At 40.6% G+C, this 24,190-nt stretch overlaps 2 protein-coding genes across 2 annotated transcripts; one reads left to right on the top strand and one right to left on the bottom strand.

Annotated features, from left to right (window-relative positions):
- Positions 1 to 631: 631 nt before the first annotated feature.
- Positions 632 to 1,933, top strand: LOC137914821 (neurexophilin-2-like). The gene is made up of 2 exons (XM_068758316.1): positions 632 to 724; positions 1,187 to 1,933. The coding sequence occupies exons 1-2, from the start codon at positions 632 to 634 to the stop codon at positions 1,931 to 1,933; spliced, it is 840 nt and encodes a 279-aa protein (XP_068614417.1).
- A 3,675-nt stretch (positions 1,934 to 5,608) lies between these two features.
- Positions 5,609 to 11,982, bottom strand: LOC137914820 (speckle-type POZ protein-like A). The gene is made up of 9 exons (XM_068758314.1): positions 11,905 to 11,982; positions 11,498 to 11,619; positions 11,027 to 11,178; positions 10,810 to 10,937; positions 9,622 to 9,799; positions 9,155 to 9,210; positions 8,847 to 8,969; positions 7,571 to 7,713; positions 5,609 to 6,926 (listed from the first exon to the last, which is right to left on the bottom strand). The coding sequence occupies exons 1-9, from the start codon at positions 11,980 to 11,982 to the stop codon at positions 6,782 to 6,784; spliced, it is 1,125 nt and encodes a 374-aa protein (XP_068614415.1). The 3' UTR covers positions 5,609 to 6,781.
- Between the last annotated feature and the right edge of the window lie 12,208 nt (positions 11,983 to 24,190).

A 24,190-nucleotide genomic window follows, 5' to 3' on the forward strand; every position in this document is an offset into this window, starting at 1 on the left:
GCGGGAGAGTAAAGAAAGGATTTAAGACATTTGCAGCACTTTAACAGGAGCTAGGTTTATAGGAATGTCATGTGAGGTTGAGCAGACAGACCTAGTTTTTTAGTTTTGTACACACATGTGCCTCAGTTAGGCTTACAGCAAAAATTATAATTAGTCTGAAGGTAGTGTGCGGCAACTCAGTGAGAATCCTAACAGCCGCTGTTTGGTGCTTTCAACATCTGCTTCTCTCAGTGATCCCTATAACCAGGCCTGGAGAGACTCTGCACTACTAATTACTAATAAAACTATAAGCTTATTGCTGTGAATTATTAAAGCGTTATCTGAAGTGGACCAGGAGTCGCTCCCGAAGCTAAAAGGCTTTGAGGTACGAAGGAGGGATCACAGTTCATTGCTGAGTCCGGATTAGCACACAGCCCATACTTCACGGAGTCTGTTTTATTGTTGAGAAGCCTTTTCGGGCTGAAGCTCACACGCACGGGGTGTCGAAAAAGAGCATTAGTGATCGGAAAGCAGCTCCCAAGGATTTCTGTTGTCATGTCATTTGACAAATTGTCTTTAAATATTAGCAGTTGTCTCAATCGTGTGTTTGGCTGTAGCTGATGAAGCGGATGGCTCGTGTGAAGACGCATCAATGTGTCCATGCCTGCTGTGTCAGAGGACAGATGTGTTCACGTTAGAGCAAGGTGCATGCGAAGTGAAGGAAATTATATTTGCTACAGATCGGGTTCGAGTTCTGTGACTTGCGACGTGAATGTCGCTCAAATATATCAATGTGTCATCGTAATGACGTACATTTAGATAAATATAACACTATTGATTCTCTTCTTTTTAGTCCCTTTTAATTGTGTTTTTTAATGTTGCGAGATCTATGTTTTAAAATAAGTATTTAATTAATAAGCAGTTAAATGCTTTTCAAGTTCAAGCAAGTAATTACTGTCTTCTGTAGGCTGTATTGTTTTTTGGAAGGTTTCATTTTTAGAGCAGAATATTTCTATATTTTATATTTATTATATTACTTATTTTGCTTGTTAAGACCAACTAGAAAGTCTAAAATGTCTGAATAACAACTTTGGGTATAGTTTGCGTAACTTCTGTGTCATATTAATCTGCACCCAAGCATTAAAACATTATATTTCCATAATGTTTAATCCGTGTAATGTTTTTTTGCTTTCCTATTTTTCCTAAGGTCACATGCAGGAAAGCGCACGGCGGAGCCACGGAGCTCATCCAGTGGGGCGACAGTGATGATGAACAGAGGATTTCTCCCACAGGGGCAAGTCCACGGATCATCAACCCCCTGCGTCTGTTTGCCAAGGGTTCCCCCGGGTTCAAGAGCAACATGAGGGAAATTACATATTTACAGAACATGGAGGACTTCTGGGACTGGTTATCTAACCAGACAGATGTTCAGGGTGCACAGGCCAGAACTAAACGCAGGCCCATCGTAAAGACTGGCAAGTTCAAAAAGATGTTTGGATGGGGAGACTTCCATTCCAACATCAAGACCGTCAAACTCAACCTGCTGATCACGGGGAAGATCGTGGACCACGGGAATGGCACCTTTAGCGTCTACTTCCGCCACAACTCCACGGGCCTGGGGAATGTTTCTGTCAGCCTGGTCCCACCCTCCAAGGTGGTGGAGTTTGAAATCGCCCAGCAGTCCACGCTGGAGACCAAAGACACCAAATCGTTCAACTGTCGCATTGAGTATGAGAAGACAGACCGAAACAAGAAAACTGCCCTGTGCAGCTTCGACCCCTCTAAGGTGTGCTATCAGGAGCAGACGCAAAGTCACGTGTCCTGGCTGTGCTCGAAACCCTTCAAAGTCATATGCATCTATATAGCCTTTTACAGTGTAGACTATAAACTGGTGCAGAAGGTATGTCCTGACTACAACTACCATAGCGACACGCCCTACTCCTCCACAGGATGATCTAGCTGTTGGTATGCATCAATCGTTTTTTTTTTTTCAAAGGTCAACCTCTAATCTCCTTTTTCCGAAATACTTAAAACCTAGACGTGTCAGAGGAAGTCCAGTTCACAACAGGAAGGATTTGATGCATTGTTACCAAACCCCCAGCAAGTATTCCAGACACGTATGCAGGTTTTACACTTGGAGTTAGGTGTCAAGGGACTCGGTTTTAGGGGTTGCTTTGGGATTCCAAGATAGCTGCCAACCCTCCATAACAACAGCACATGTCTCCTGTAATCCGCTGGTATAATTAGCATGTGATCCAGATGTTTTCTTCAAGGCTGGACCATAGGCCAAGCAGCCTCCCAGTTTGAGATGCATATTGACTTCCGCACCAGCGCCGCCGCATTGATGCTAAAACCGCTAAACAATTTCTTCACCTCAACGAGATGAAAACCTTTAAATCATGTAAATTACTAACAAACAAGGCATTTGTGTTGCTTTCAATAGGACATAAAACTCTGTAATTCTCATCACTGTAGGTTCAGTTGAAACAATCAGTTCACGGTCTTTGAGATAGTGCTCCCATCCATTTATACTTGTCAATAGAACACAAAGCAGAGCGGCGCATTGTCTTAGATTCGTTTTCTCGATGAACATTCTTTCAAGTAGCTCTGAATAATGACTACGGCCTTACAGTCTATGTTTTTATCTCTTGGAGCAAGTGGCATAAAATGAATTGAGTGATTTCTGTGCCCATGACCAAATAAATTGATCCGGCACATCTGAAGGCAAGTCGAGAGCATAACCATAAATCTTTGCACGTGTAAGTACCCATCCATATATATAACCTGGCTGCTGCCACGTGCGATCCTTAAATAATGCTGGATTTCTGCTGCCCTCATCATAAGGCATGTGTATGCTAAACCAGTCTGAAATACAACATCTGTTTTTGCAGGATGCATTTTGTGGCATCAGCCTGCAGAACGGGCTCTGCAGTGAATTAATGTGTTAGGAAAGGTGTGTGTGTGTGTGGCGGGTGAGATAATTGCAGGACAGGTGGATTTAGTGAGTCTGGCAGACAATTATCAGCACTTTGTCATGGTGCTGCCACCAGCCCTGACATTACCTGTCTTTAATAGGCTTTAATTAGCCAGGGAAATTTAATTTATTTGAGACCAGGAGTGGAGAAACCGAAAGCCAAAACAAATAAATAAATAAAATGAAGAAAAAAATAACTAAAATCCATCTGGGATTTTAATGAGAAGTGTGACTACATTTGAAAATGTCAGACATTTCCCACTTGTACAGCAGGCTTAATTTGACTGACTTTTGTGTTAAAAGTGGATAACATCCAGTCTTCTTGTAAATGGTGTAATGTGCTTCGACTTAGCGATCACTAACATGGTTTGAAAAGCTTCCGTTGAAAACCGTCAGCAGATTAAATGTCATCAATCGTGTTGATGCATCCGTATACGGAGGATTTTAGGCTGAGGGGTGCGCCACTGATTTATCACGTGGCTTTTCGGAAGACTACCTGATCTGCTGTATCTCGTCTTTCTCTATCAACTGTAAATTATCCTGTCACATTAAGCACATAAGATGTGTAATGTTTAGAAAATGCCTAAATCCGAGTGTTGATATTTTAGTTCCACACCTTTTGTGCAATGCTGTGTATTAACATGTAACTGGATCTAAATGTGTTTACCCTGAAAGTAAACAACTTCCGTTTATTCTCATTCATTTCCCAAAGAATTATAACAAGAAGTATGCTGTTCCTTATTTTTGGTGTTAAGCAGTATCATATATATTTATTCCTCATAATTATGAGTTGCTTTCATTTCCATTTTCTTTTTTGTAATCATTGTAGATGGCATTCATTTCCTGCTTGCTTAATCCTGTTTGAACAGTTTCCTCTGTGAAAAATGAAACAAGGACACTACCTGTGTGTATAGTGTTCGTAAACAATGTTTTTGGAATATTGCATTTCGCCTGGAGTTCGTTTTGTTTAAATGAAACTGTAAAGATCAAGCTGAGGTTTTTATGGCATTAAACCTGACTTGAACTTGGCTCGCAGCATACTGTCAAACTGACCCACCGCCGGTGTGTTGACGCTCAAAATTGTTGCATTTTATTCCTCAGCAGGATAAACACACCATTTAAGGAGGTACATTTCAGTGTCGCTTTTTAATGGGCAATAAATCTGTGTCCACAGGCGTGGATGATACCAGAGGTACACCTTAGAGCACATCCATTTTGCTGTGGCCATCAGTGACAGGGGTCTTTTCATCCGCTTCCATTACTCTTATCTGATCAGGGCGAGGCATCTTCTATAAGGATCAAGCCACACTGCACGCATCCAAATGCTCAGCAAACCCATTTAATCCAATGAGATCACACAGATTTTCTTAGCCAATTACTATACAGCCAAACAGCAAAATATTTTTTGTATCAAACTAACCTCCTAACCTGATTTTCAGTGCGTTCTACCCAATAACACAGGAAGTGACCTTGATTTCATGGCAACATTTTCTTCACCATCAGAGGCAAAAGTCAGATTTGGCTTGTTTGAGAAACTTGAAAAGGCAAAGTTGCAGCAATTCACCCCAGAGTGCAACACAACCATAATATTTGAATTTTGAATAAGTATCAATTTTATCTGCAAAAGCTCCTTTGACATGCTCAGCGAACGAGGACAAATGGCCTTTGAGCTCATCGCGACATATTTCCTTTAATGCACTGAGCACCATAATTAGCAGAATCAAGTCTCTTCTTCGTGGTAAGCGTTAGCAGCACTCTACTGCAGCCTCATTGTGACCCATGCAATTGACTTTTTAACATCACAATACAGGCATGAACATTTGCCAAAGCCGTTTTGGCCTCAGGCCTGCGCTCACCGCGTCTTTAGCAGGTTCGTTTTCTACAATCCAAAAAAGACAGAAGAAAATCTTCAACCGTGACAATGCTTTTGCATTCAGCTGCTCCTTCATTGCATTGCGGTTAGTGAAGGAAAATGAAAAGGGAAGATAATAAGTTGCGGAGGCGTCCTAAAGCAGAGATACCATCGGGCCCTGTGGTGAGAGGAGTGGATGAGGATCAGCAAGCCGCTGATGAAGACGTCTGTGCTCCAGTAGGACAGACCGGCCTTGTGTTCCCTTTAATTAAGGCTATCGCCGAACAGGCGCACATAAAGCACGAGGAAAGTGTTTGATGTGCTGTGAAATGCTCAGCGTTAAACATGTTACTATGCTAAAGAGTCTTAGCTTTTGGTTAATACATTGGTGTTGTTTCCTAATGTCGTCTACCAAATAAATCACTGGTGAGATAGAAGGGGGGGGGAGTCACCCCAGCCCGAAGTCCGCATGCATTACCATTTAAACAGCAGCGCGCGCACACATCATAAATTATTCCTGTTAAAAATAACAATCTCATTGACTATGAAACCGAAAAAGGGCCACTTCTGACTGCTGGGAAATGGTTTAATGGGTTAATGCAGGCATTCTCGCGGACAACAACTTCATGTTTTTTTTTTGTTCCCTCCAACAAATCAGGCTCAAACATGACACTGAATGATGAGTATTATCATGTAAAATGATTTGTCGTTTAATTTACAAAATCCTCTGAAGTGTCGGCCACACAACACTACATACGAGACTGACTGAATAAACATGATGACCCCCCCCCCCACCCCCTCCCAGTGAAACACAGAAATAACATTGCCAGTAGAAGTGATGCTCAGCATCCTACAAATATCCAAGCATGTTAGAGGGTTGTTGTTGTTGTTTTGCACGTTCTCAATTCATTTAATTTTTCCACAAATGTCAGATAACTGCAGAAAAATAAATTAAAAATTAAAAATGAAACTGCTAATTGGACACTTTCTTTGACACCAACATGACCATGCATTAGTCTCTCCACTTTTAGTCGACCACAATATATTGCAAATATATATTTGTAAGCTGGCAATACTAAGGACAGAAATTCTCATAATTTTCTTTCTAACGGTTCACAGACATATGATCTGGAATATGTCATTTAAAAAATAAAAAACAAAACATGGGAGATTGAGTAAATACTTCCATATAAGTCCAATGGTTTAATATATTAGGGCCAAAGTATAGACACTTTTCGTCTTGTATGCATTATACGGATTGACACCGGGTCTTCATAATGGCAGATTACATGTTTGCTCACAAATATGCAATACACTTTCTTATACACTGGGTCTTCTGAAGATGTTCAACTGTCATTTACATAGAAATGGTGCCATCAATATGGGGCATACACATCTTTTAAACAGTGTAAAGAACCGACCTTGCACTGAAAGTGTTCATGCTTTTTAATGTCTAGTCACAAAACGGGCTAAACATTACAAATATATAATATTTCCCACTTCGTTAAGCCTTTGTTACGTTCCTATAGAACTCCATATCAAAATGACTATACATGGGAACTAGTGCAACCTGGAGGAGGCCCAGTCTTTGTGACAAGGCAGGCACAGAGTAAAATAGACAAAGTACTCTGGAGCAGCTCCAGAGCAATGGCAGATATGTTAAGGCCATTTTCAAAATTAGAGGGGGGGGGGGGGGTAGCACAGAGCTCCACTTACTGCCCAGGCTGAACGAAATTCAGTTGGGTCCAGCAAAGCAAGCAAGCAACATCAATTTTACCAATTCTTTCCCCCCCCCAATCCGCTGATGTCAACCATCCACCTGCCAGCCTCCCCACATGCCTGGCCCGAAAGCTCCACTCTTCTTTATTTCAAGTGTGTTCAGTTTTGGTGGAAATAAGAGTAGTACCCTTGCTAGTCCTTCCTTTGTAAACCCATGCTTCACACCGCCAGTAAAGTCCTGGATCACAGTCAAGCAGTCAGGACTGTTTTAGACGCTTCCTGGGAAGACCAAAGGGCGGGCACTGTGCTGAAGCCAAAGCGCGAAAGGCCTCGGCTACCAAGTGAGGATGGGATTGGATCATTGACTTCCAGCCTGCAGTCTCCATTATATCTGTAGCGTGGCTGTAAGCACAGGCAAAATGAAGTCAGGCAATAGAATGTGCACATTAAAAATCAATAAACGTAAATGAGATCATAATGACAGAGCTAAGATGGGGGAACTTGATTTGTGAGTTGCATGGTAAAGTTTAAAAAGGGCCATTTATGCTTCTGAACAGAGGTGAAAACGACTGCAGGATTAAAACTCTTCAAATGTTGAATGCAAGAGGTAGAAATAAGTTTAGCATTTCAAGGTCCACCACGACAACACACTACATCAACTGAAAAAAAATGTGTCCCTTCTTTTAAGGCTGCACACATTCCACTTCCAGGGTTTACTCAGGTATGAGTCTATTAATAACACGGACACAAAGATATGGCGCTTCAAACTGAAAAGGCAAATAGTACCCCGTCTGCCTGGGCCGAAACAATGAATTCTAATGCATCTGTTCCAGGAAAGAGATAAGAGTGCGTTATTAATCTTGTGTCACATATATCAGCTAATTACATACTTGCTATTCCAGTTCTTTCCATCTTTACAGCCCAGCTGTCTCAGGACACTGCACCTATGGCAAGGAGATAAAAAGGTAAGCATCCAGGGCTGGTAAACAGAAATGGCAGCAGGAATTCATCACCGGAGGTTTTTTTTTTTTTTTTGCAATACTTGCCTGTTGATAAAATCTATGGCTTGTGCTTTGAGCTGCTCGGCACTGTGCAAGTCTGCTAGGATGAGGGTGTCAGCCACATTCTCTACCGAGAGGCTGTTGCACAAGGCCTCTTCACACATGACCTTTAAACGCTCAAGAGCATACTGGGGGTGGGGGTGGGGGTTGAGTGGGAGAACAAAAAAAAACAAGTGGTTACACCCTGGATTTCACTGTGGTTCCCATGATTCGAGGTTTTGTCTCAAGCACTTATTAAAAAAAGGGGGAAAAAAAGCTGCAGATGGAATCAGTTAATAACATTTGATAAATGCGCCTTTACAGGGAATGGAGGGGAAAAACCCACTCAAAACATATCTAAACAACAGGCAGCTGGAAAAGTCATTACACACAAGCAATGGATAATGTGGGATTAACGGTATAAATGGCTTTACACGTATGAAGCTGAATTTAGGATTTGTCCCCATCAGCAGAGGGACAAACGGAATAAAATCGAATATACGGATTGAACAAGGACCTTTGATGGAGATGTAGCGTAGCGAATTTAATCCCGTCAGACTAATAACTGTAAACCATAACAGACATTGAATTACCGACATGCTTCGAGAAGAGTAACTGCATCTCTGATATATCCTGGATTTATGCTCAATTAAAAGGTTTCACAAACACACACTGATGTTTGCTGAAGAGCTGCTGCACTGAATTTGCGTTTCAGTGAGAAAGCGGCCTGAAGACTGTTGCCAAAAAAGACGAAGACTTTGTTTTAAACCTCAAAATTGCATCTTAATTATGCTCATAGAAAACGGATGGGTCTACGAGGGTCCTCTGGTGTTGCAAAGTGTGAAGTGAGCTGTAGGTAGCAAAATGATTGACGAGGGGGGCTTGTGCCAAAACTGAACTTTACTGAATGAAACAGCGTTTTTTTAAAGGGAACACTGACTTCACGCTGTTTCTAATCTGGACAAATCCTGCATGGTATTTTGCAGCATGAGGACAATAGGATTTTTTTTTTTTTTTTGCAATTCCGATCGAGGCTGGTGACTGAAGATTAAATATTGAGATGCTATCGTCACCCAAGTGACTCCAAGTGCGACACCCAGTGCTTAACAAGATCCAGTGAGTTCATCATTGGTGATGAGTCTGTTATCACAAAGATAATTTCAAGGTGAAGCACCTCGCTGGAGTTCACCCCCACTTTCTCCTGACAGAAAAAAACGGAAAACCGCAGGCCATGCAAAAGAGGTAGAAGATAAATGAGTGATTCTAATATTTAAGGAAGTACTTTGTCTGCAGCTGCCAGTAAATTGTCTGCCATCTTCTCCAGGTTTGGGGCCTTTCCTGTATATATGAAGCCCATCATTTCCTTAAAGACATCTGGCTCCACGTCACTAATGTCCACGCGGTTCTGGAAGAAAAGGCGAGCTTTCAGCACAACTTATTGAAGAAAGACTTTTGAAAGAAAACTCGTCACATCAGCGATCAGGAGGTCGGGCTTGAAACGTTTTTTTAACTGTACAGGCATTTTACTGCACATGTAAAAGTACAGCACAACAAAATGATCAAAGATAGAATGGCATGCGTTATTCTTACCTTTTTACTTTCCTCCATTTCATGTTCAAACATAGCGTTAAAGACCGGTGACCTCGCTGTTGAAGAAATACATTTAACATTTACAAATGTAAGTGTAAGCTTGTGGCAATGAATGATCTTTATTTAAAATGACAACACAAGGTTTTCTTGCAGATAAAAAGGTAGGAAACATCAGAACTGAACTAAGACAGCTTTAAAATCTCTACAGTCTGAACAGCTGCCACGTTGTCAGCGTTTCCCCCTGACCGGTAGGGCACCATTTCTAAGGGTCAAAACGGGCCAAGCAGGGGCGGTGGGCTGGATTAGCATCCACAGCAACACTAAGCCACTATAAATCTAACCAGAAATAGGACCCCTCGGGAGAGTTTCGGGGTGTTTATGGTGCTCCATGAGAGGTAGAGAGTCGTAAAGAGCCATTAAAACGGGCGGCTCTTTACTCCAGTTCTGGGTGCCATGAACAATCTTACCTGCAAGGATGGATTTATGGGCTTTAAACTCCTGCCCTCTGACATAGAGGCTGCAGTCGGTGAAGCGAGAACACTCCCACAGGTTCCCCAGGTCGTCAGAAAGCTGACACTCAGGTACCTTCAGCATGTTCATGTTCGACTGGCCGGAAATGTTGACGGAGTCCTGGACAACGCTCACCTGCACATAACACAGAAAACATCATGCTGGGACTCATCGAGGTTAATAATCCCAAAAAAGAAAGTAATAATTCAACAAAAAATGTGTTATACTGCTTTGGAGAAAATATAAAAATATAAAGTTCTCCTTTTAGTGAGGACATTTACGACAAGAAGGAATCTTGCTTGCAAAAGCAAAAATCACACGAAAGCGAAATTAATTAACTCTGCTGAAGCATCTAATTGATGACAAAAATCATTTTATCACAATGCAAATCCCCCCCCCCCCCCACCCGTAAATTGTTGAATCAGTTTGAACCCATTGTCTGGAACAGCGTCTGTAGTATTCAAACTGATGATTTCACATCAAAATGCGTTGACACCTCATTTGACTTGTCCCTTTGAAAGAACCTTTCAGAAGACTTTTATTCCTGTTGACACATTTAATTGAATTACACTTTCCCCCCCCCCCCCCCCCCCCGATTTGAGATGGAGGAAAGCATTCCGCTTTCTTAGACGTTAATGTCATTTGAAGCAAATGTCAACCGCATGCTTGTAGTTAAATGGCACTCGAGTTTAAAGCGGCTGCGACAAGAATCCAACCGTTGCCAGGAACAACAATGGAAAAGCAGAGAAGCTGAACATTAACACTTTCAATATGTCTTCCTAGAGAGGGAAACATCGCCTCGAGAAAGCAACTGTGAATTTTAATTCTGTCCAGCAGTTAGAAATGTGGATAATCCACCCCCCTCTATCAAACATGGTCTGCACATTTGGACAGACGTAATCCTGCATGTTCTCTTTGCAAGGTGAACTAAAACAATTAAACGAATCCCTTTCAATCATCAAAAAGGTGTTCTTTGAATCTTGGTATCCCACAAATATCACCTTGGACAGCAACTACAAGCAGTACTGAGTTAAAAGGTGTAGTTCTCTGTTGTGCAGTTTTGATAAAAAAAACGGCAGAATTCATAAAACAGCAAAAGACCAGAACTTCTGTGTTTGAAGGATGCAAAAGAAATGAATAATTACCTCACAGAACAGGGTGAGTTTGTCATCCGGTAAGAGTCCATTGGCTTCATCAAGGAGGAAATCTCTCCTTATAAACTTTTTGAAGCCCCAGTCTTTACCTTGGACAAATCTATATGCTCTTTGGCTTTCTGCAACAAGAATAAAACAATGTTCTAAAAGCGGCGGTCCGAAAGGAAAACCGTGGTACAGTCCAGGCGGGGGCGATGCTCATCCTCACCCATTGCTTTCGTTTCCTCTCTTTTAGCGTTCAACAAAGAAAACTTGAACTTTGCTCTGACTTCACTTTTTGGACAACTAACCAGGAGCAAATACAATGACAGATAATCCTTGCTTTCATCATCGAGTCCCTTTGGATTGACTCGCAGACACCTGACAAGAGAACAGACAACACAGGACATCAGTAACATGATAAAGAAGATTTAGTCAGAACTCGTTTTGACAGGCTACAGAAATATGAGAAGCCTTCAGGTATGAGTCTCCTCTGATTGGACGGTGTGTATTTATTAGTTTATCACTGGAAAGGTCCAAATCAATAACATTTTGCATGGCGTGACAAAATCTGACACATCTAATGAGATTTTCCAGAATCCCGAAGGACAAAAATCATTCAGAAAGTAAAGGATGTTCAGATTTGAACAGAAACGCTGCTCATTTATGAAATGCACCGAGGCGCAACTCGAGTACGAACCATTTCATCTTGTCGTTTGGACCAGAAGAGAATGTTGAGCTTTTCAACACCTCTCCCATTTCTTCTCTGCAAAAACTGAAGTTGTTAATGGTCCACATGTAGGAAAACTTCACAACTTTAACCTTGGAATCAGAAGAAACATGTGTCATCATCACACGACGGCTCTTTTTGTTTCCGATTACATTTAAAACACAAAGTGAAAAGAAAGGAAATGCTGTGGCTTTGTGTGACAACGCTCATATATATATATATATATATATATATATATATATAAATAAAAAGATCAATACCAATTCAGTCCACATTTTGACTTTGAGACTTGACAGGATGTGGAACCAGCTAAGAGTCATGAAGCGCAACATATTCCATTATTCATAAACAGGACGTGATGATAGTTATAACCATACCTGTGTGTAACACCAGCTTTCTGCCACAGGGCCACTGGACATCTCCCCAGGGGGAGGAGGGGTGGGAACCCGTGACATCACCGGCTGCAGGGGGGGGGGGGGGTACCACTCGCTCTCACCCTTAAAGCACTAATTACATCAATAAGACACGTTTCAGCATGAATGAGAGTTGTGAAACCCGACCCACATATTAAAACCACCCCGTAGGGCTATTACAATTGTTACTACCGTGTAATAGGGACTACTAACACTGAGTCAACATCAGAGATAGATGAAAATTCACATCGGCGTCGAGATGCAAGCTGGTTGGGCAATGGAGAGGGATGTTTTGTCTACACCAGTGCCGCCAGCAAGAATCAATTTGATATCCTGCTCTCCAGACTGCTTCTATGCAAAGAAATGAATGAAGGAAACCGTTTCCGTTCCTGATCAGTGACATGATTTGGTAGCTACTTGACAGCGCCGCCTAGTCGCTCACAAATGTTTAGTCATTTCCAGAGGACAGGACTTGCCAGGAATTATGTGATAATGGAGATTGCAGCAATCTGTGACCAAACGCACGTTGTCTTAGTCAGCCATTGTTCACATCGGAAACATGTAAATGTCATTTCCCTTAAGCAGGACCAACGTTAAAACAGCAGCGTGCCAAAGCCAACACAAAGAAACACTTGCTGTGGCTGAGAACATTTACAGATGTTTTCCATTCCCTCCTCACCTTAGACATCCTCTTTCGCTGCGTCAGCACATTTCTTTCAATCTCCCTCACATGCGGGAAGTTCATATCAAAGCCCTTTAAAAAAAACACTGTCCTTCCTCTTATCAATCTATCTACAAAAAAGAAATGTCTTTATGGCAACTAACAAGACAATATATACCGCACTCCATCATTACATTAAAAACTAAAGGTGAGTCACTCTGGGAAAAATGCAAAAACTTTTAATGCATCCCAAAGTGCAGTCTAAAAAGCAGCAAGTGCTGTGATGGAACTGGCTCAGACCAACGGAAATCTGTGCTTTGGTCTGATGAGTCCAACTTTGAGATCTTTGGTGTGCGACACAGAAAACGGTGAGCGGATGCTGTCCACGTGAAGTGTGGAGGAGGAGGTGTGAATGAATCGAAGGCACACTGAACCAGCATCGCAACCGCAGCATCCTGCACAGACACGCCATCCCATCCTGTTTGCGTTCAGATAGACAGTCGTTTATTGTTCAATAGGACAATGATCCCTAAACACACCTCCAGGCTGTGTAAGGGCTATTTGACCAAGGAGGAGAGTGATGGAGTGCTGCGTGATGACCTGGTCATCTGGCCTAAACCCAACCGAGATGGTTTGGGATGAGATGGACATCAGAGTGAAGCCAAAATGGGCCACGGAGTGATCAACACCTCTGGGAACCGCTTTCAGGTGATTGATTACCTCACAAAGTTCATCGAGAGAATGCCAAGAGTATTATTCAAAATCTAAAATGTAAAATATGTTGTGAGTTATTTGGAAGTTTGTCCAATTGCAAAATAGTTTTGATGACTTCAGTGAGAATCTACAATTAAAGTAGGTATGAAAATAAAGAATACCTTTAAATGAGAAGGCGTGCTCTAACATTTGACTGGGAGTATATACTCTCACCTTTGCCCTTTCCTTTCCCAAAGATTTTGTTTGAGATTTAAAAGAAACAGACTACGTGCGGTGCGGACTAACAACAAGCTAAAACGTGACTACAAAAGGATATTTTGTTTCTTGAAGCATGAATGTACCGGTAACGGTGACATACCAGACAAACAGACCTAAAGTTAAGAATACAGACATCTGCTCGCAGTGAAAAGCACAGAACACTTCACCACGAGCAAGAAGCGTTAAATAAATGTGAATCATGCAACACCAGCGGAGAAATGAAAACCACATCACCTCTGTAATGGCTGAAATGTACACAGATGCAGTTTTTCTAGGTTATCACTGGATTCTTCATGGCCCGATCTTCATGTTCCATTCTAGGAAGAAACAAAAACATTTAGAAAATGGACCTGATCAAATGTTAAGATTTGAAACCAGCCCAAGAATGCCACGTTATTGAAAACGGAAGGCAAATGTTAGCATCAAAATAACATAGTGTTAGCCCGCATTGATGTTGTAGGCCTGGAACACCTCGCTATGTAAACTATTGACTGAATCGGAATTTATTTCCCATAGACCGATGTTGTTTGTCCGGCCTATAAATAGCGACGTTTGGCAACTCAAGATTCACTCGCAACTTTGTTTGGCTAACTCATTAGCTGAAGCCATGCTAGCTCGCCTGAAACACAACAGAACTGATGCCACCCGAAGAGGCAGCGAGTTCACATTAGTTGAAACCCGAAAGATCGTTTCTTCGCTGAGCTCAGTTCGTCTATTATGCTATTTGAAATGTAAATGGCTGCGACTAGCCTTTAGGACAAAAACTGGAATCACGAAAAAGCAACAGCTCAATGCTAGCGTAGCGTCGTTCCAGATTACATGTCCACTCCAGCTGACTTGTCGTCCTTACAAAGTTAAGCTTTAATACTTTAGAAATTAATTAAAATAAAAAATCAGATCGCGCGAATCAGTCAGTCCTGTGTGACATACGCATCTAGCTAACTCCAGCTAACACTAATATTATCAATAGCCAGATTAATTTCATTTTCGCATTAAATGCAGGTAACATCGATCAGCTAGCTAAACACAAAACATGTTAACACATCTGACTACAAGTTGACTTAGAAAAAAAACCAATACGCCTTATTCCTACCCATCATAAAACTAAGGGTAGCGTAAATTAAATTAGCAATATGCTGTTTAAACCCAATAATAACCGATGTAAAACAAAGGGCCTTCGCTGATATCGGCGACAGGATGCTAACCAGGCTAAAACGCTCACGTTTAGATACAATCCGCCTGTAAGAAAACAACGGAGGCTAACTAGCCTGCTAGCCAAAAGCTAATCTCTGCTGTACCTGCTCACAAAAAGTTTAAAAAAGACACAGTGACGGCGTACCTTTCGATTTCATACTTCCGTATATCACGAACAACGCATTTAGCTTTGTGTCACTGTGACCCCTTGCGACATCCGTTACTTTAGGCAATTCTTTCCACTCAGTCTCTTCACAAGGTTTTCTTTGTCTAATTTATATCTATGCTAGCTTACATCTGTCTAGCTGTCTGGCAGCTTCACTGGCTGGAAAATATATCCATTGCGCATGTGCGAAGTTCGGACAGCATCCTGGTCTGTGTGATCGTATAATAATAAAAAGGATACACGGGATAGAGTTCTATTATTTCTTTTGAAAACACCACACAGTATATGAAGTATTTTGATCTAGTTCAAGATTAATCATGTATAAGTTATTTAATATATAAGTAACTCTGAGAAGACTGTTAATGTAAAATACTTACAACACTGTTCCACAAATTACTCACGTTCATACTTTGCATAGATGATTGTTTCCATTTGAAATAAAATATTCTATAACATATTTTCAACTCTATGCATATTCATATATTGTTATATTTAGGGCTCATTGGTAAGCACCATTGCCTTGTAGCAAGAAGGTCACCGGTTTGAATCCGACTTACGGCCTTTCTGTGAGGAGTTTGCATGTTCTTCCCGTGTCTGCGTGGGTTCTGTCCGGGTTCTCCGGCTTCCTCCCACCACCAAAAACATGTAAATTAGGTGAATTGGTTACATTAAATTGTCCATAAGTGTGAATGTGTGTGTGAATGATTGCCTGTCTTTGTCTGGCCCTGCGATGAACTGGCGGCTTGTCCCGCCTCTCGCCCATTGACTGCTGGGATAAGCTCCAGCACGACCCACGACCCGGTAATGGTCAAAAGCGTGGGAAGATGAATGAATGAGTGTTATATTTAGTATTAAGGAAAAAACATATTTCAATACGTTGAAGTAGACCAAAGTGGATCCCCAATAGGGGAAGGAATGCATGTGTTTTCATAGGTGTGGAGAATATGTGATCATTATCCTCATATTGTGTGCCTATAAATGCCTGTAATAACTCATCATCATAGACTAGAAACTATAATGTGGCTTACACAATTGCTGAAATCCTCAACTGCAGCTCATTCTGTGCCAGCTTTCACAACGTCTCTTCTGTCTGCTTCTGAGGTTTCTTCTCTAGCAAATACAAAGCAGCTTGGGGTAAGCCATTCTCTAAAACAATACTCCATAATGTCTCCCTCTGGGCCAATGATAACTAATTCCCCTTCAGATGGATGGACACTGTTTGGCAGAATGAGCGATAAATGGCTCGTCTCCACCCATCAGTCCGCATTCATAAAGTATGGCTCAGATTGTGAATAAATTCCACCAAATAGTGATAACAAACCCCAAAGCACAGACTGTTTGTTAGTTAGTTTGGTTTTGGTAAAATGGACTCAAAAGGCAGCAGCAAAATGTCACATTCTGCAGCCTACGTCAAACATCTTTAATATCAAAGTGATAAAACTCTGACTCGTCCTGAAGTGGAAGGGATTGACGATAAGATAAAGAAATACATGGCTGCTTATCAGGAATTGGACTCCGTTAAATATAAGGGCAGGGAATAAAGTCTTGCTGAGTGTGTACACAGGAAATATAGCCCAGCTATTCAAGAACAGGAGGACTAATTAATGATAATCAACTAGCATTCATTTGCTATTGCATTATTTCTAATCAGAAGGTTTGGAACATAAATGCCTGGTGGTAAAATAATTTAAATATAAAAAAATGAAAATGATGAAACTTTTACTTCGTTTTCAATCGGTCACATTTCTATTCTATCTTTCTTTGGCTTCAGATTTAACTGTTTTTATTTGATATGTTCCGTCTCCATGAATAGCTCCTTATACAATGTGCTGCGACAGCCCCCAACCTCTAATCTACAGAGTGGTCTAATTAAGAGGATCTCAAAATACTCTTGATATTATTCCTGACAAGTACTGGATTCTGTCTCTAATGAAGACTGATGTAGACAGAACGTATGAGCAAGAAGAAAAAAGGCTGCATTGACAAGATGACCCCCAATGACCTCATCAGAACATATGAGAAGAAGTGAGTCTGACGTGAGTCACACTTTTTTTTGTTACCTTGGAAAGAAAGTCACAATACTGAACAAAGGAGGTGAAAATTCCAAAGATTTTAATATAATCTCATTTGATTATATCTAAGCAATAAAATATATGTTAATATCCAAATGTTGAGTGAATGGATATGAGAAATAGAAATTAGCTGACCGGTTTATCAGAATTTATTAATTGAATTGATTTCTCTGTAGACATGGAGAGAATTTCAGCACACAATATGGATGTTATAGTAGCCTTTGGAGTTTGAAGAGCAACTGAAAGACAAAATATAACACTCACTGGCGGTTTTTGAGACAAGCAGAGATCTTATTATTGTCAATAATATTTTAGTTTAAAAAAATAATTAAAAACCCCACAATACAAAACCATCTCTGAATGCTTTATTTTTATATATAATCCTGAAAACTGGTGAATACAATTTCAACTAAATGAAATATATCTGGATGTAATAAACATCATCTAAATTCTAAAGCACCACCTTGAACCCCCTATGCCAAACGAATCACTAACCATTGACATCTAATTGAAACATATGCAGAGAGTGATATTGGGTCTTTTCTTTAACAGAGAAGAGCAGTTTTAATTCTCTATCACCTGATGTGTCATTTGCCTCAGTTCAGTGTGCATCAGAATTTTCAATTAAATTCAATTCAGTTTTATTTATATAGCGCCAGATCACAACATAAAGTTATCTCAAGGCACTTTACAGGATTAGCAGGGAGAGACCTGCAGGGAAACACAGAACCCAACTTGACCCACAAGAGCAAGCACTCTGGCAACAGAGGCAAGGAAAAACTTTAACAGGCAGAAACCTTGGACAGAACCTAGGCTCATGGTGGACGGCCATCTGTCTGACCGGCTGGGTTGAGCGGGAGAGAGATAGATAGAGAGAGCGAGAACGGCAGGTCGGAGGCAAGTCAAAAACAAGGAGATGGATAGGAAAGCGACAGCCACAGCTCCAAGTTCTGCAGCACCACGGACAGAAGGACATCAAAGAGAAAGAGGGACAAACAGAGGGAGTTGTTTGGAGTTCACTGTTTTAAATATTGCCTGTATTCACAAGAGTGAAACTTATGTGACATTTTATTTCTGACATTTGTTTTCATAAGAATCCAGAAGTTGTTGTGGGGTTTAGCATTATCATCAGAGAGAAGACAACTCTCTCATGATTTCAGTGACATTTTATCATTCAGTGCCGATATTTTCTTTCTCTCTTTTGAATTGCATACATGGAAGATACTGTTGTGCACATCATGGTAAGGCGTGATGATTTAGCATAGCATTGTGTATTTATTTATTTTAAAAAGCAAGGCAGTGCCCGAAGGAATTATTCCAGTTATTATTTCTTCATGACACTCACACAACCTTAATGCAAAATCAAGAACTGCAGCGGCACTGTCGGAAAGCCGTCTTTGCAGCAAGGCTGTAGCCATGGATTCAACATCAGTGGATGTGGAATCCGCTGTGTTGTTGTCCTGGCGGCCATTTGATAAGCCTACTAGGGATTAAGATTACGTTTGCCAAAGATATTTTGGACAGGATAAGCAACTAAGCATTTGTTCAACATTTTTTCAAGTACATTATCCTTAAATCAATATATGTTTGGCATGTTGGGCATATTGGAATGCATACGCAATAGAAGGACGTTTACCCCTAAAACAAACCAACTGATTTTCATTCGTATCACTTTTGCACACTGGCTGTCAGTCAAATGAAAAAGTGGTCGAAGGATTCTGAATGAGCTTGATCCGCAGTAATTCATTTCATCACCCGCCATACCGGTGAGCCGCTCTTGAGCTGTGTTTGACATGTTACACAATGTCACACTGATGGCTGTGATGCATTCAGTGTTCGCCTTTGATCATTACATTCAGCCCTTCAAGTACATCTTAAAAAAGAAGAAAAGAAAACAAAGAAGAAGAAAAGAAATGAGAATCTGAAAAAAGGTCACTTGCAACATAAGTAATTCATTCTTTTTTTCTGAACACCACTGGTGAAGGTCTGCGGTTGAATTTTGTTCAAATGATTGAAAAAGTTAAATTCATAGCACAATACCAATCTCAGTGGCCATTATTCAGAGTGTACAGCTCCGCTGAGCCTGGGCACTGGACCAGGACGCCTCCACCTACAAGTATTCACTGAATAAACTGCTTTTGCTCTTATGAGACAGACCTGTCCGGGAATGAAAATAGATCTCGTCTCCATCAGTAAGCTCACTGGAAACCTTAAACTTTGTGAAATAAATCTCTTGCATCCTGTTGTTTTTCTCTCACCATATACAATTACATTTGATGGTCTTAATGGCAACTTATAACTTATTTCTATAACTTATAATATAACCCAAAATAAAATGTGATGGGAGAATATAAATATAACGTATAATGAAATAATAATAGTTGCCCTTTCTTTTAAATTCAGATCTTTCTATCTTTCCTTACCAGCAAGCTTTGAACCTTTTCCGGATTTTGACTGTACCATGAAGCAGATGCTCTGTTGCCAAAATGTCCATTGAGCAGTGAGAGGAATTGTTCACTGGCTCCATGTTATTAATAGAGGCAAGATAGTGGTGTGGGAATGAGGCTATAATTTACCCAAAATGCACAATTTTTAATTCTAATTTCATTAACAAATGATCTATGACATTCTTGAAAAAACGGATTAAATCTATATTCCAGATATTGTTTTTCATACATTTCAAGCAGATGATTTCATATTTTAATTGCTTGAAGGGATCACACCCGTATGCACTCAAGTGCTGCAAATTTGCTTGGAACAGACAAGTTGAGAGAATTGTGTGTGCATAGTAAAGGTAAATCCTGAGTTCATTTTCGTAGCGTCCCCCCCTTCCTCCCCATAACTAAAGAACATCTAAATTCTTAATAAAAATGTAAAATGCAAATCTAAACATTTGAAGTTGTCATTTTATTTTTAAATTCTAGCATTGAAAATCATTAAGAGCAATAATTCCTATAAATATGTTATGATCTGATGATCAAAAGTTGTATGTATGTACACCTTAAATTCATGAATGCATATATATTTTCATTTGCAGTGCAGGTCATATAGTATTAACAAGACACAACGTTTTCTGTGTTAGTTCTGTGTTAACGGCTCATCGGTTCTCAATTAAAGAATGATAATTAATTCTGAGGCCACAGCCTCATTTTGGGTCAGTTTATAATCATGTGAAAGCAATGCATGGTATTGGGAAAACGGATTCTCTTCATACCGTCCTCATTATGTTGTGTTTCAACTGAGCAAAAATAAGAAAAATACAATATGAAATGCAGCAGTATTTTTCAAGTACCTGAAACCATGTAAATGTTATTTTCACCAATAATTGCCATAACAAATAACATTTTTGGTCAAAGGTCAAAAATAAAAGATTCAATTTTCAGTTGTTGTTTTTTTTTTGCCGCAGCAACAGCAGCAAAATGAGGATGTAGAATTTCATTACATTCGACATCTCATGTCTGTAAACATTATGCCGTCTGTCACATCAGAAGTAAGCATGATTGGGTGTAATAGTGAGAAGCACATCATGGCGCGATGACGACGCGTCTCATTCCTCAAGCAGGGACCCGATGATAACCTGCCGTTATTCTGGTCCGCTACACCTGTAGACTAACTGGCAGCTGAGACCAGCGTCTTCCTGACAAGCGGCCGTCTTTGCTGCCCTTTCATGTCCTCGCTCCACAAAAGAGAGTTTGAGAGCCTTTTATCTCTGCCTGAGGCCACACTTGTCTGCCAAGAGAAAATTTCAGCCAATTAAATGCTACTATTCATATGAACCACGCATCACAGGAGGGTCTCTATAAATGTTTTTCAGCATTTCAGTCTGCATAATTGGCAAACCTCTTACGAACCACCAGAAGCATTAAACACCACATGTTGTTGTTGTTGTTCTTCTTCTTCTTCCACCACACCTTGTTTCACGTTATGTTAGGCCCTTGTACTAGGTGTTGTGTGTTTGCAGTGTAAAAACATAATGACAATATAAATGAATCTTAATCTTAATGCAGTACATTTTGTCTCATAATTCTCAACGTTGCAGTCCTAATTAAGATGCCTTATAGAGAGCTCACTCACAGTTGAGGCGAACATTTTTTATTGTTCTTTTGTTTGTTAAATAATAGATAACTGGATGCAGCTAAATGACTTTCTATAACAGTGCCAATCAGGTGAACAGGCGTATCTTTGCATACAAATCTTTCTTTCAGTCAAGGACATTATAGCAGCCCACCATGTAGCACTATATGCAGACATGACTTCCTCTTTTTGAGCCATCTCTTTCACTTCATGTTTTCCTGTTACTCTGCTTAAAGCTGTAGAATAAATGTGAAATTGCAATTTTGAAAATAATTTGTAAAGGTTAAAAATGTCCTCCTTGGGATGTTACTTACAAAGAAGTGCCCTGCTCGCTCTTTCTTTTATTCCTTGCTTGTGTGTTTCATTTGCAAAGCACATGGCTGTGCTCCAAGGAGATACCTAGAATGGATGCATTACCGCAAGACTGTCGGTGAGCAATTGCTGATCGAGGCGAGCGATAAGGAGAGCCGGGCTGTCTGACAACTGAAAAAAGAGTCTGGAGAGAGTCATGGAGCACACAGACCAGGAAGGTCACCAGCTGCCAAAGACGGGCCAGGCCATCTCCACAATGTCCTCAGCTTCTCATCGATTTACTTGCACTTTCAATATCGAAAACATGCTGTAAGAAGAACTGTTGATAATGAATAAAAATGCGTACTGAGCTAAACAAACAGTAAAACACAAGACTGTCTCAAAGTCCTTACACAGTGATCTTGACCTTTACACAGAAACACCACAAGTGGATTGATTGGAAGATATGCAAACGCGATAATGCCCTGGACATCCCCACTATCGGCACCTTTGCATATGGTCATTTTAAGGACATGCTTATCTCGGGAACACAAGTTCACTATCCCAATAGATTTATTTCCTTACAGCCCTTGACAATCTGTTTCCAAATATTTTACTACTTGATTGGTATAGTATTTCTGAAAACTGCACTGAGACTTAAATACACATTTCTGAATATATATCAGAAGCAAGCAGTCATTTTCATTAATCATTTTCAGCATGATCTTACATTAAGTCTTTTGTCATCCTTGTATTTTTCAGAAATTTGGGTCTGATTATAGATCTTTTTTTATTTTTCTCATTCTGGCTACCAGATTTTCAGACGTTTTTAGTTAATAATTTATCTGCAGGCTTCCCCCAATCACAGTTCTAGCAGGTGCACGGCTGCCTTCCACAAATTACGTCTGGGATAATTTCATATTGATTAATGCAGATGCGTTCCTCTTGGCTCTCGTACCCTACCTGCGGTCTATTTGGTATAAATTACTGAAGCCATTTCACTGCACAAAGTCAGCCCTGTCCAATAAGGTGCTGGCTCATGTGTCGACTGGGGCTCCAAAACGACCCCTCTGCCTGCAGGAACCACTAAAGCTTTTAATTGCCTTCTGTGCAAATGGTCCTTATGCACTTGATAAAGTAGCTGGAAAGTTAGGCACGGGTTGCCATAGGCTTTGGGGAGTCTGTGCACATGCAGTATGTGGGATCGGGAATGGAATTTGTATATAGGGTGAGAGAAGAAAAGAGTCTGTAGACAGTAAGACTTTGTGTTGGATGGTTGCTCTATCATGATATTAAACCCTTTATGAATAGAATGCCAGCGTTACCCTTTATGGAGTGAGTCGCCACTCAGCGAAATAGGTAAACCAGCTTGTGTCCACAGGATTATTTCCTTCTGTATATATTCGCTACAGTAGAGTGGCTGATAACCCTGGGTAAAGCGATAAACAATCAAAGTGCGCCTTCAGTGGAAATGATTGCATTCTGTGCCCTGCCCCAGAGATGTGGGCCATTATTAACGTGGGTCCTGTCCTGACAACGCTATTTTCTGGAAGGTAATTGCAGATTCAGATCTCTGAGAGGGCTTGACTGAGAGTAAATGCCAGCTCTTTAATTATGGTTCCCCCCACGTCTCCTCTATTGAGCCGCGGAGATGTCTATCGCTCCACGGGATCCTGGGGAAAATGACTCTAATGGGAAATGACCAGTGTCTGGGAAGCCAGCTCAGATTAGAAACGACGTTTCTAATTGATGGCTAAAGAAATCCCTGGCCGGATGACTGGGAAAAGTCACTTTGGAGCAAATGTAATTGGAGTGATTGGAGTCCTTACAAGAATCAGTGGATAAATTCTCCTGATTTCAGATTGTGCTAACGCAGACAACAAGCTTAACAAGAGGCAGCACAGCATGGGCTATTATATAAATCCACAAAAATCAGAGTGTGACCGCACGTTGTTAAATACTCTGGGGCCACAAGGACAGAATTGCAGTCTATTTCATTATATTATAACCGTATCCACCGATTATTTATGTTTTTACCCACCCATACAAAAATATACTAAAAATCTTGTGTTTAGGAGGGATTTTTCCCGCAACAGAGCGCTTGTTGTTAACAGGAACAAGGATGGTAAACGCATATTTTTTAAATATATCTGTTTTATATTTATGATTAATTTATCTTAAATTAGGACAGATACATTTAGTCACCATTCTCCTATTCATCTACAGACATTCAGGCAGAGGAACTTACTTCATTAAAGAAATGTGTAACTTTACATTTACAAAAAACAACAACAACAACAGTGATTCTAGATAATAAAATAATACAAAATATTGAGTGAATCATTGAGTGAGATGAGAGAGATGAAGGCATCGTGTAAATGTCAGAAGAGCAGAACATTTGAAATCCACTCACAACAGCAATGGGGAGCTCTCAATATATTTTAGAGAACAAAAATTCCTCAGAACAATATATGAACTCCTTTAACATTTAGTGTGCCTTTTTATTCCTGTTATTATATTCTTTGGGATTTATTTATGTCTGCAGTTACTCCCTGCGCATCAACTGTGTCGCTGACCGCAGCTTGCTGTGTTTCGTATGTCCAGCTCTGGAATCCGTCACAGCTTCCTGTCAGCGGTAACAAATCTGCTGTTCGTCACCGACTGTCCGGTCATTAGCTGACATTCTGGGGCAGGGCAACAGGAGCTCCGTAAGGTTTTCCAACTCGTATGAAATGTTGAAATGACAAAATAATAACAACATCTGTCTTGTGTCCAGGGGTATTGACATTGTCTCAGAAACACCCCAAGCCTTGTGACTCT

This window comes from Brachionichthys hirsutus, unplaced genomic scaffold, assembly GCF_040956055.1.
Source record: "Brachionichthys hirsutus isolate HB-005 unplaced genomic scaffold, CSIRO-AGI_Bhir_v1 contig_748, whole genome shotgun sequence".
NCBI classification, from domain to species: Eukaryota; Metazoa; Chordata; class Actinopteri; order Lophiiformes; family Brachionichthyidae; genus Brachionichthys; species Brachionichthys hirsutus.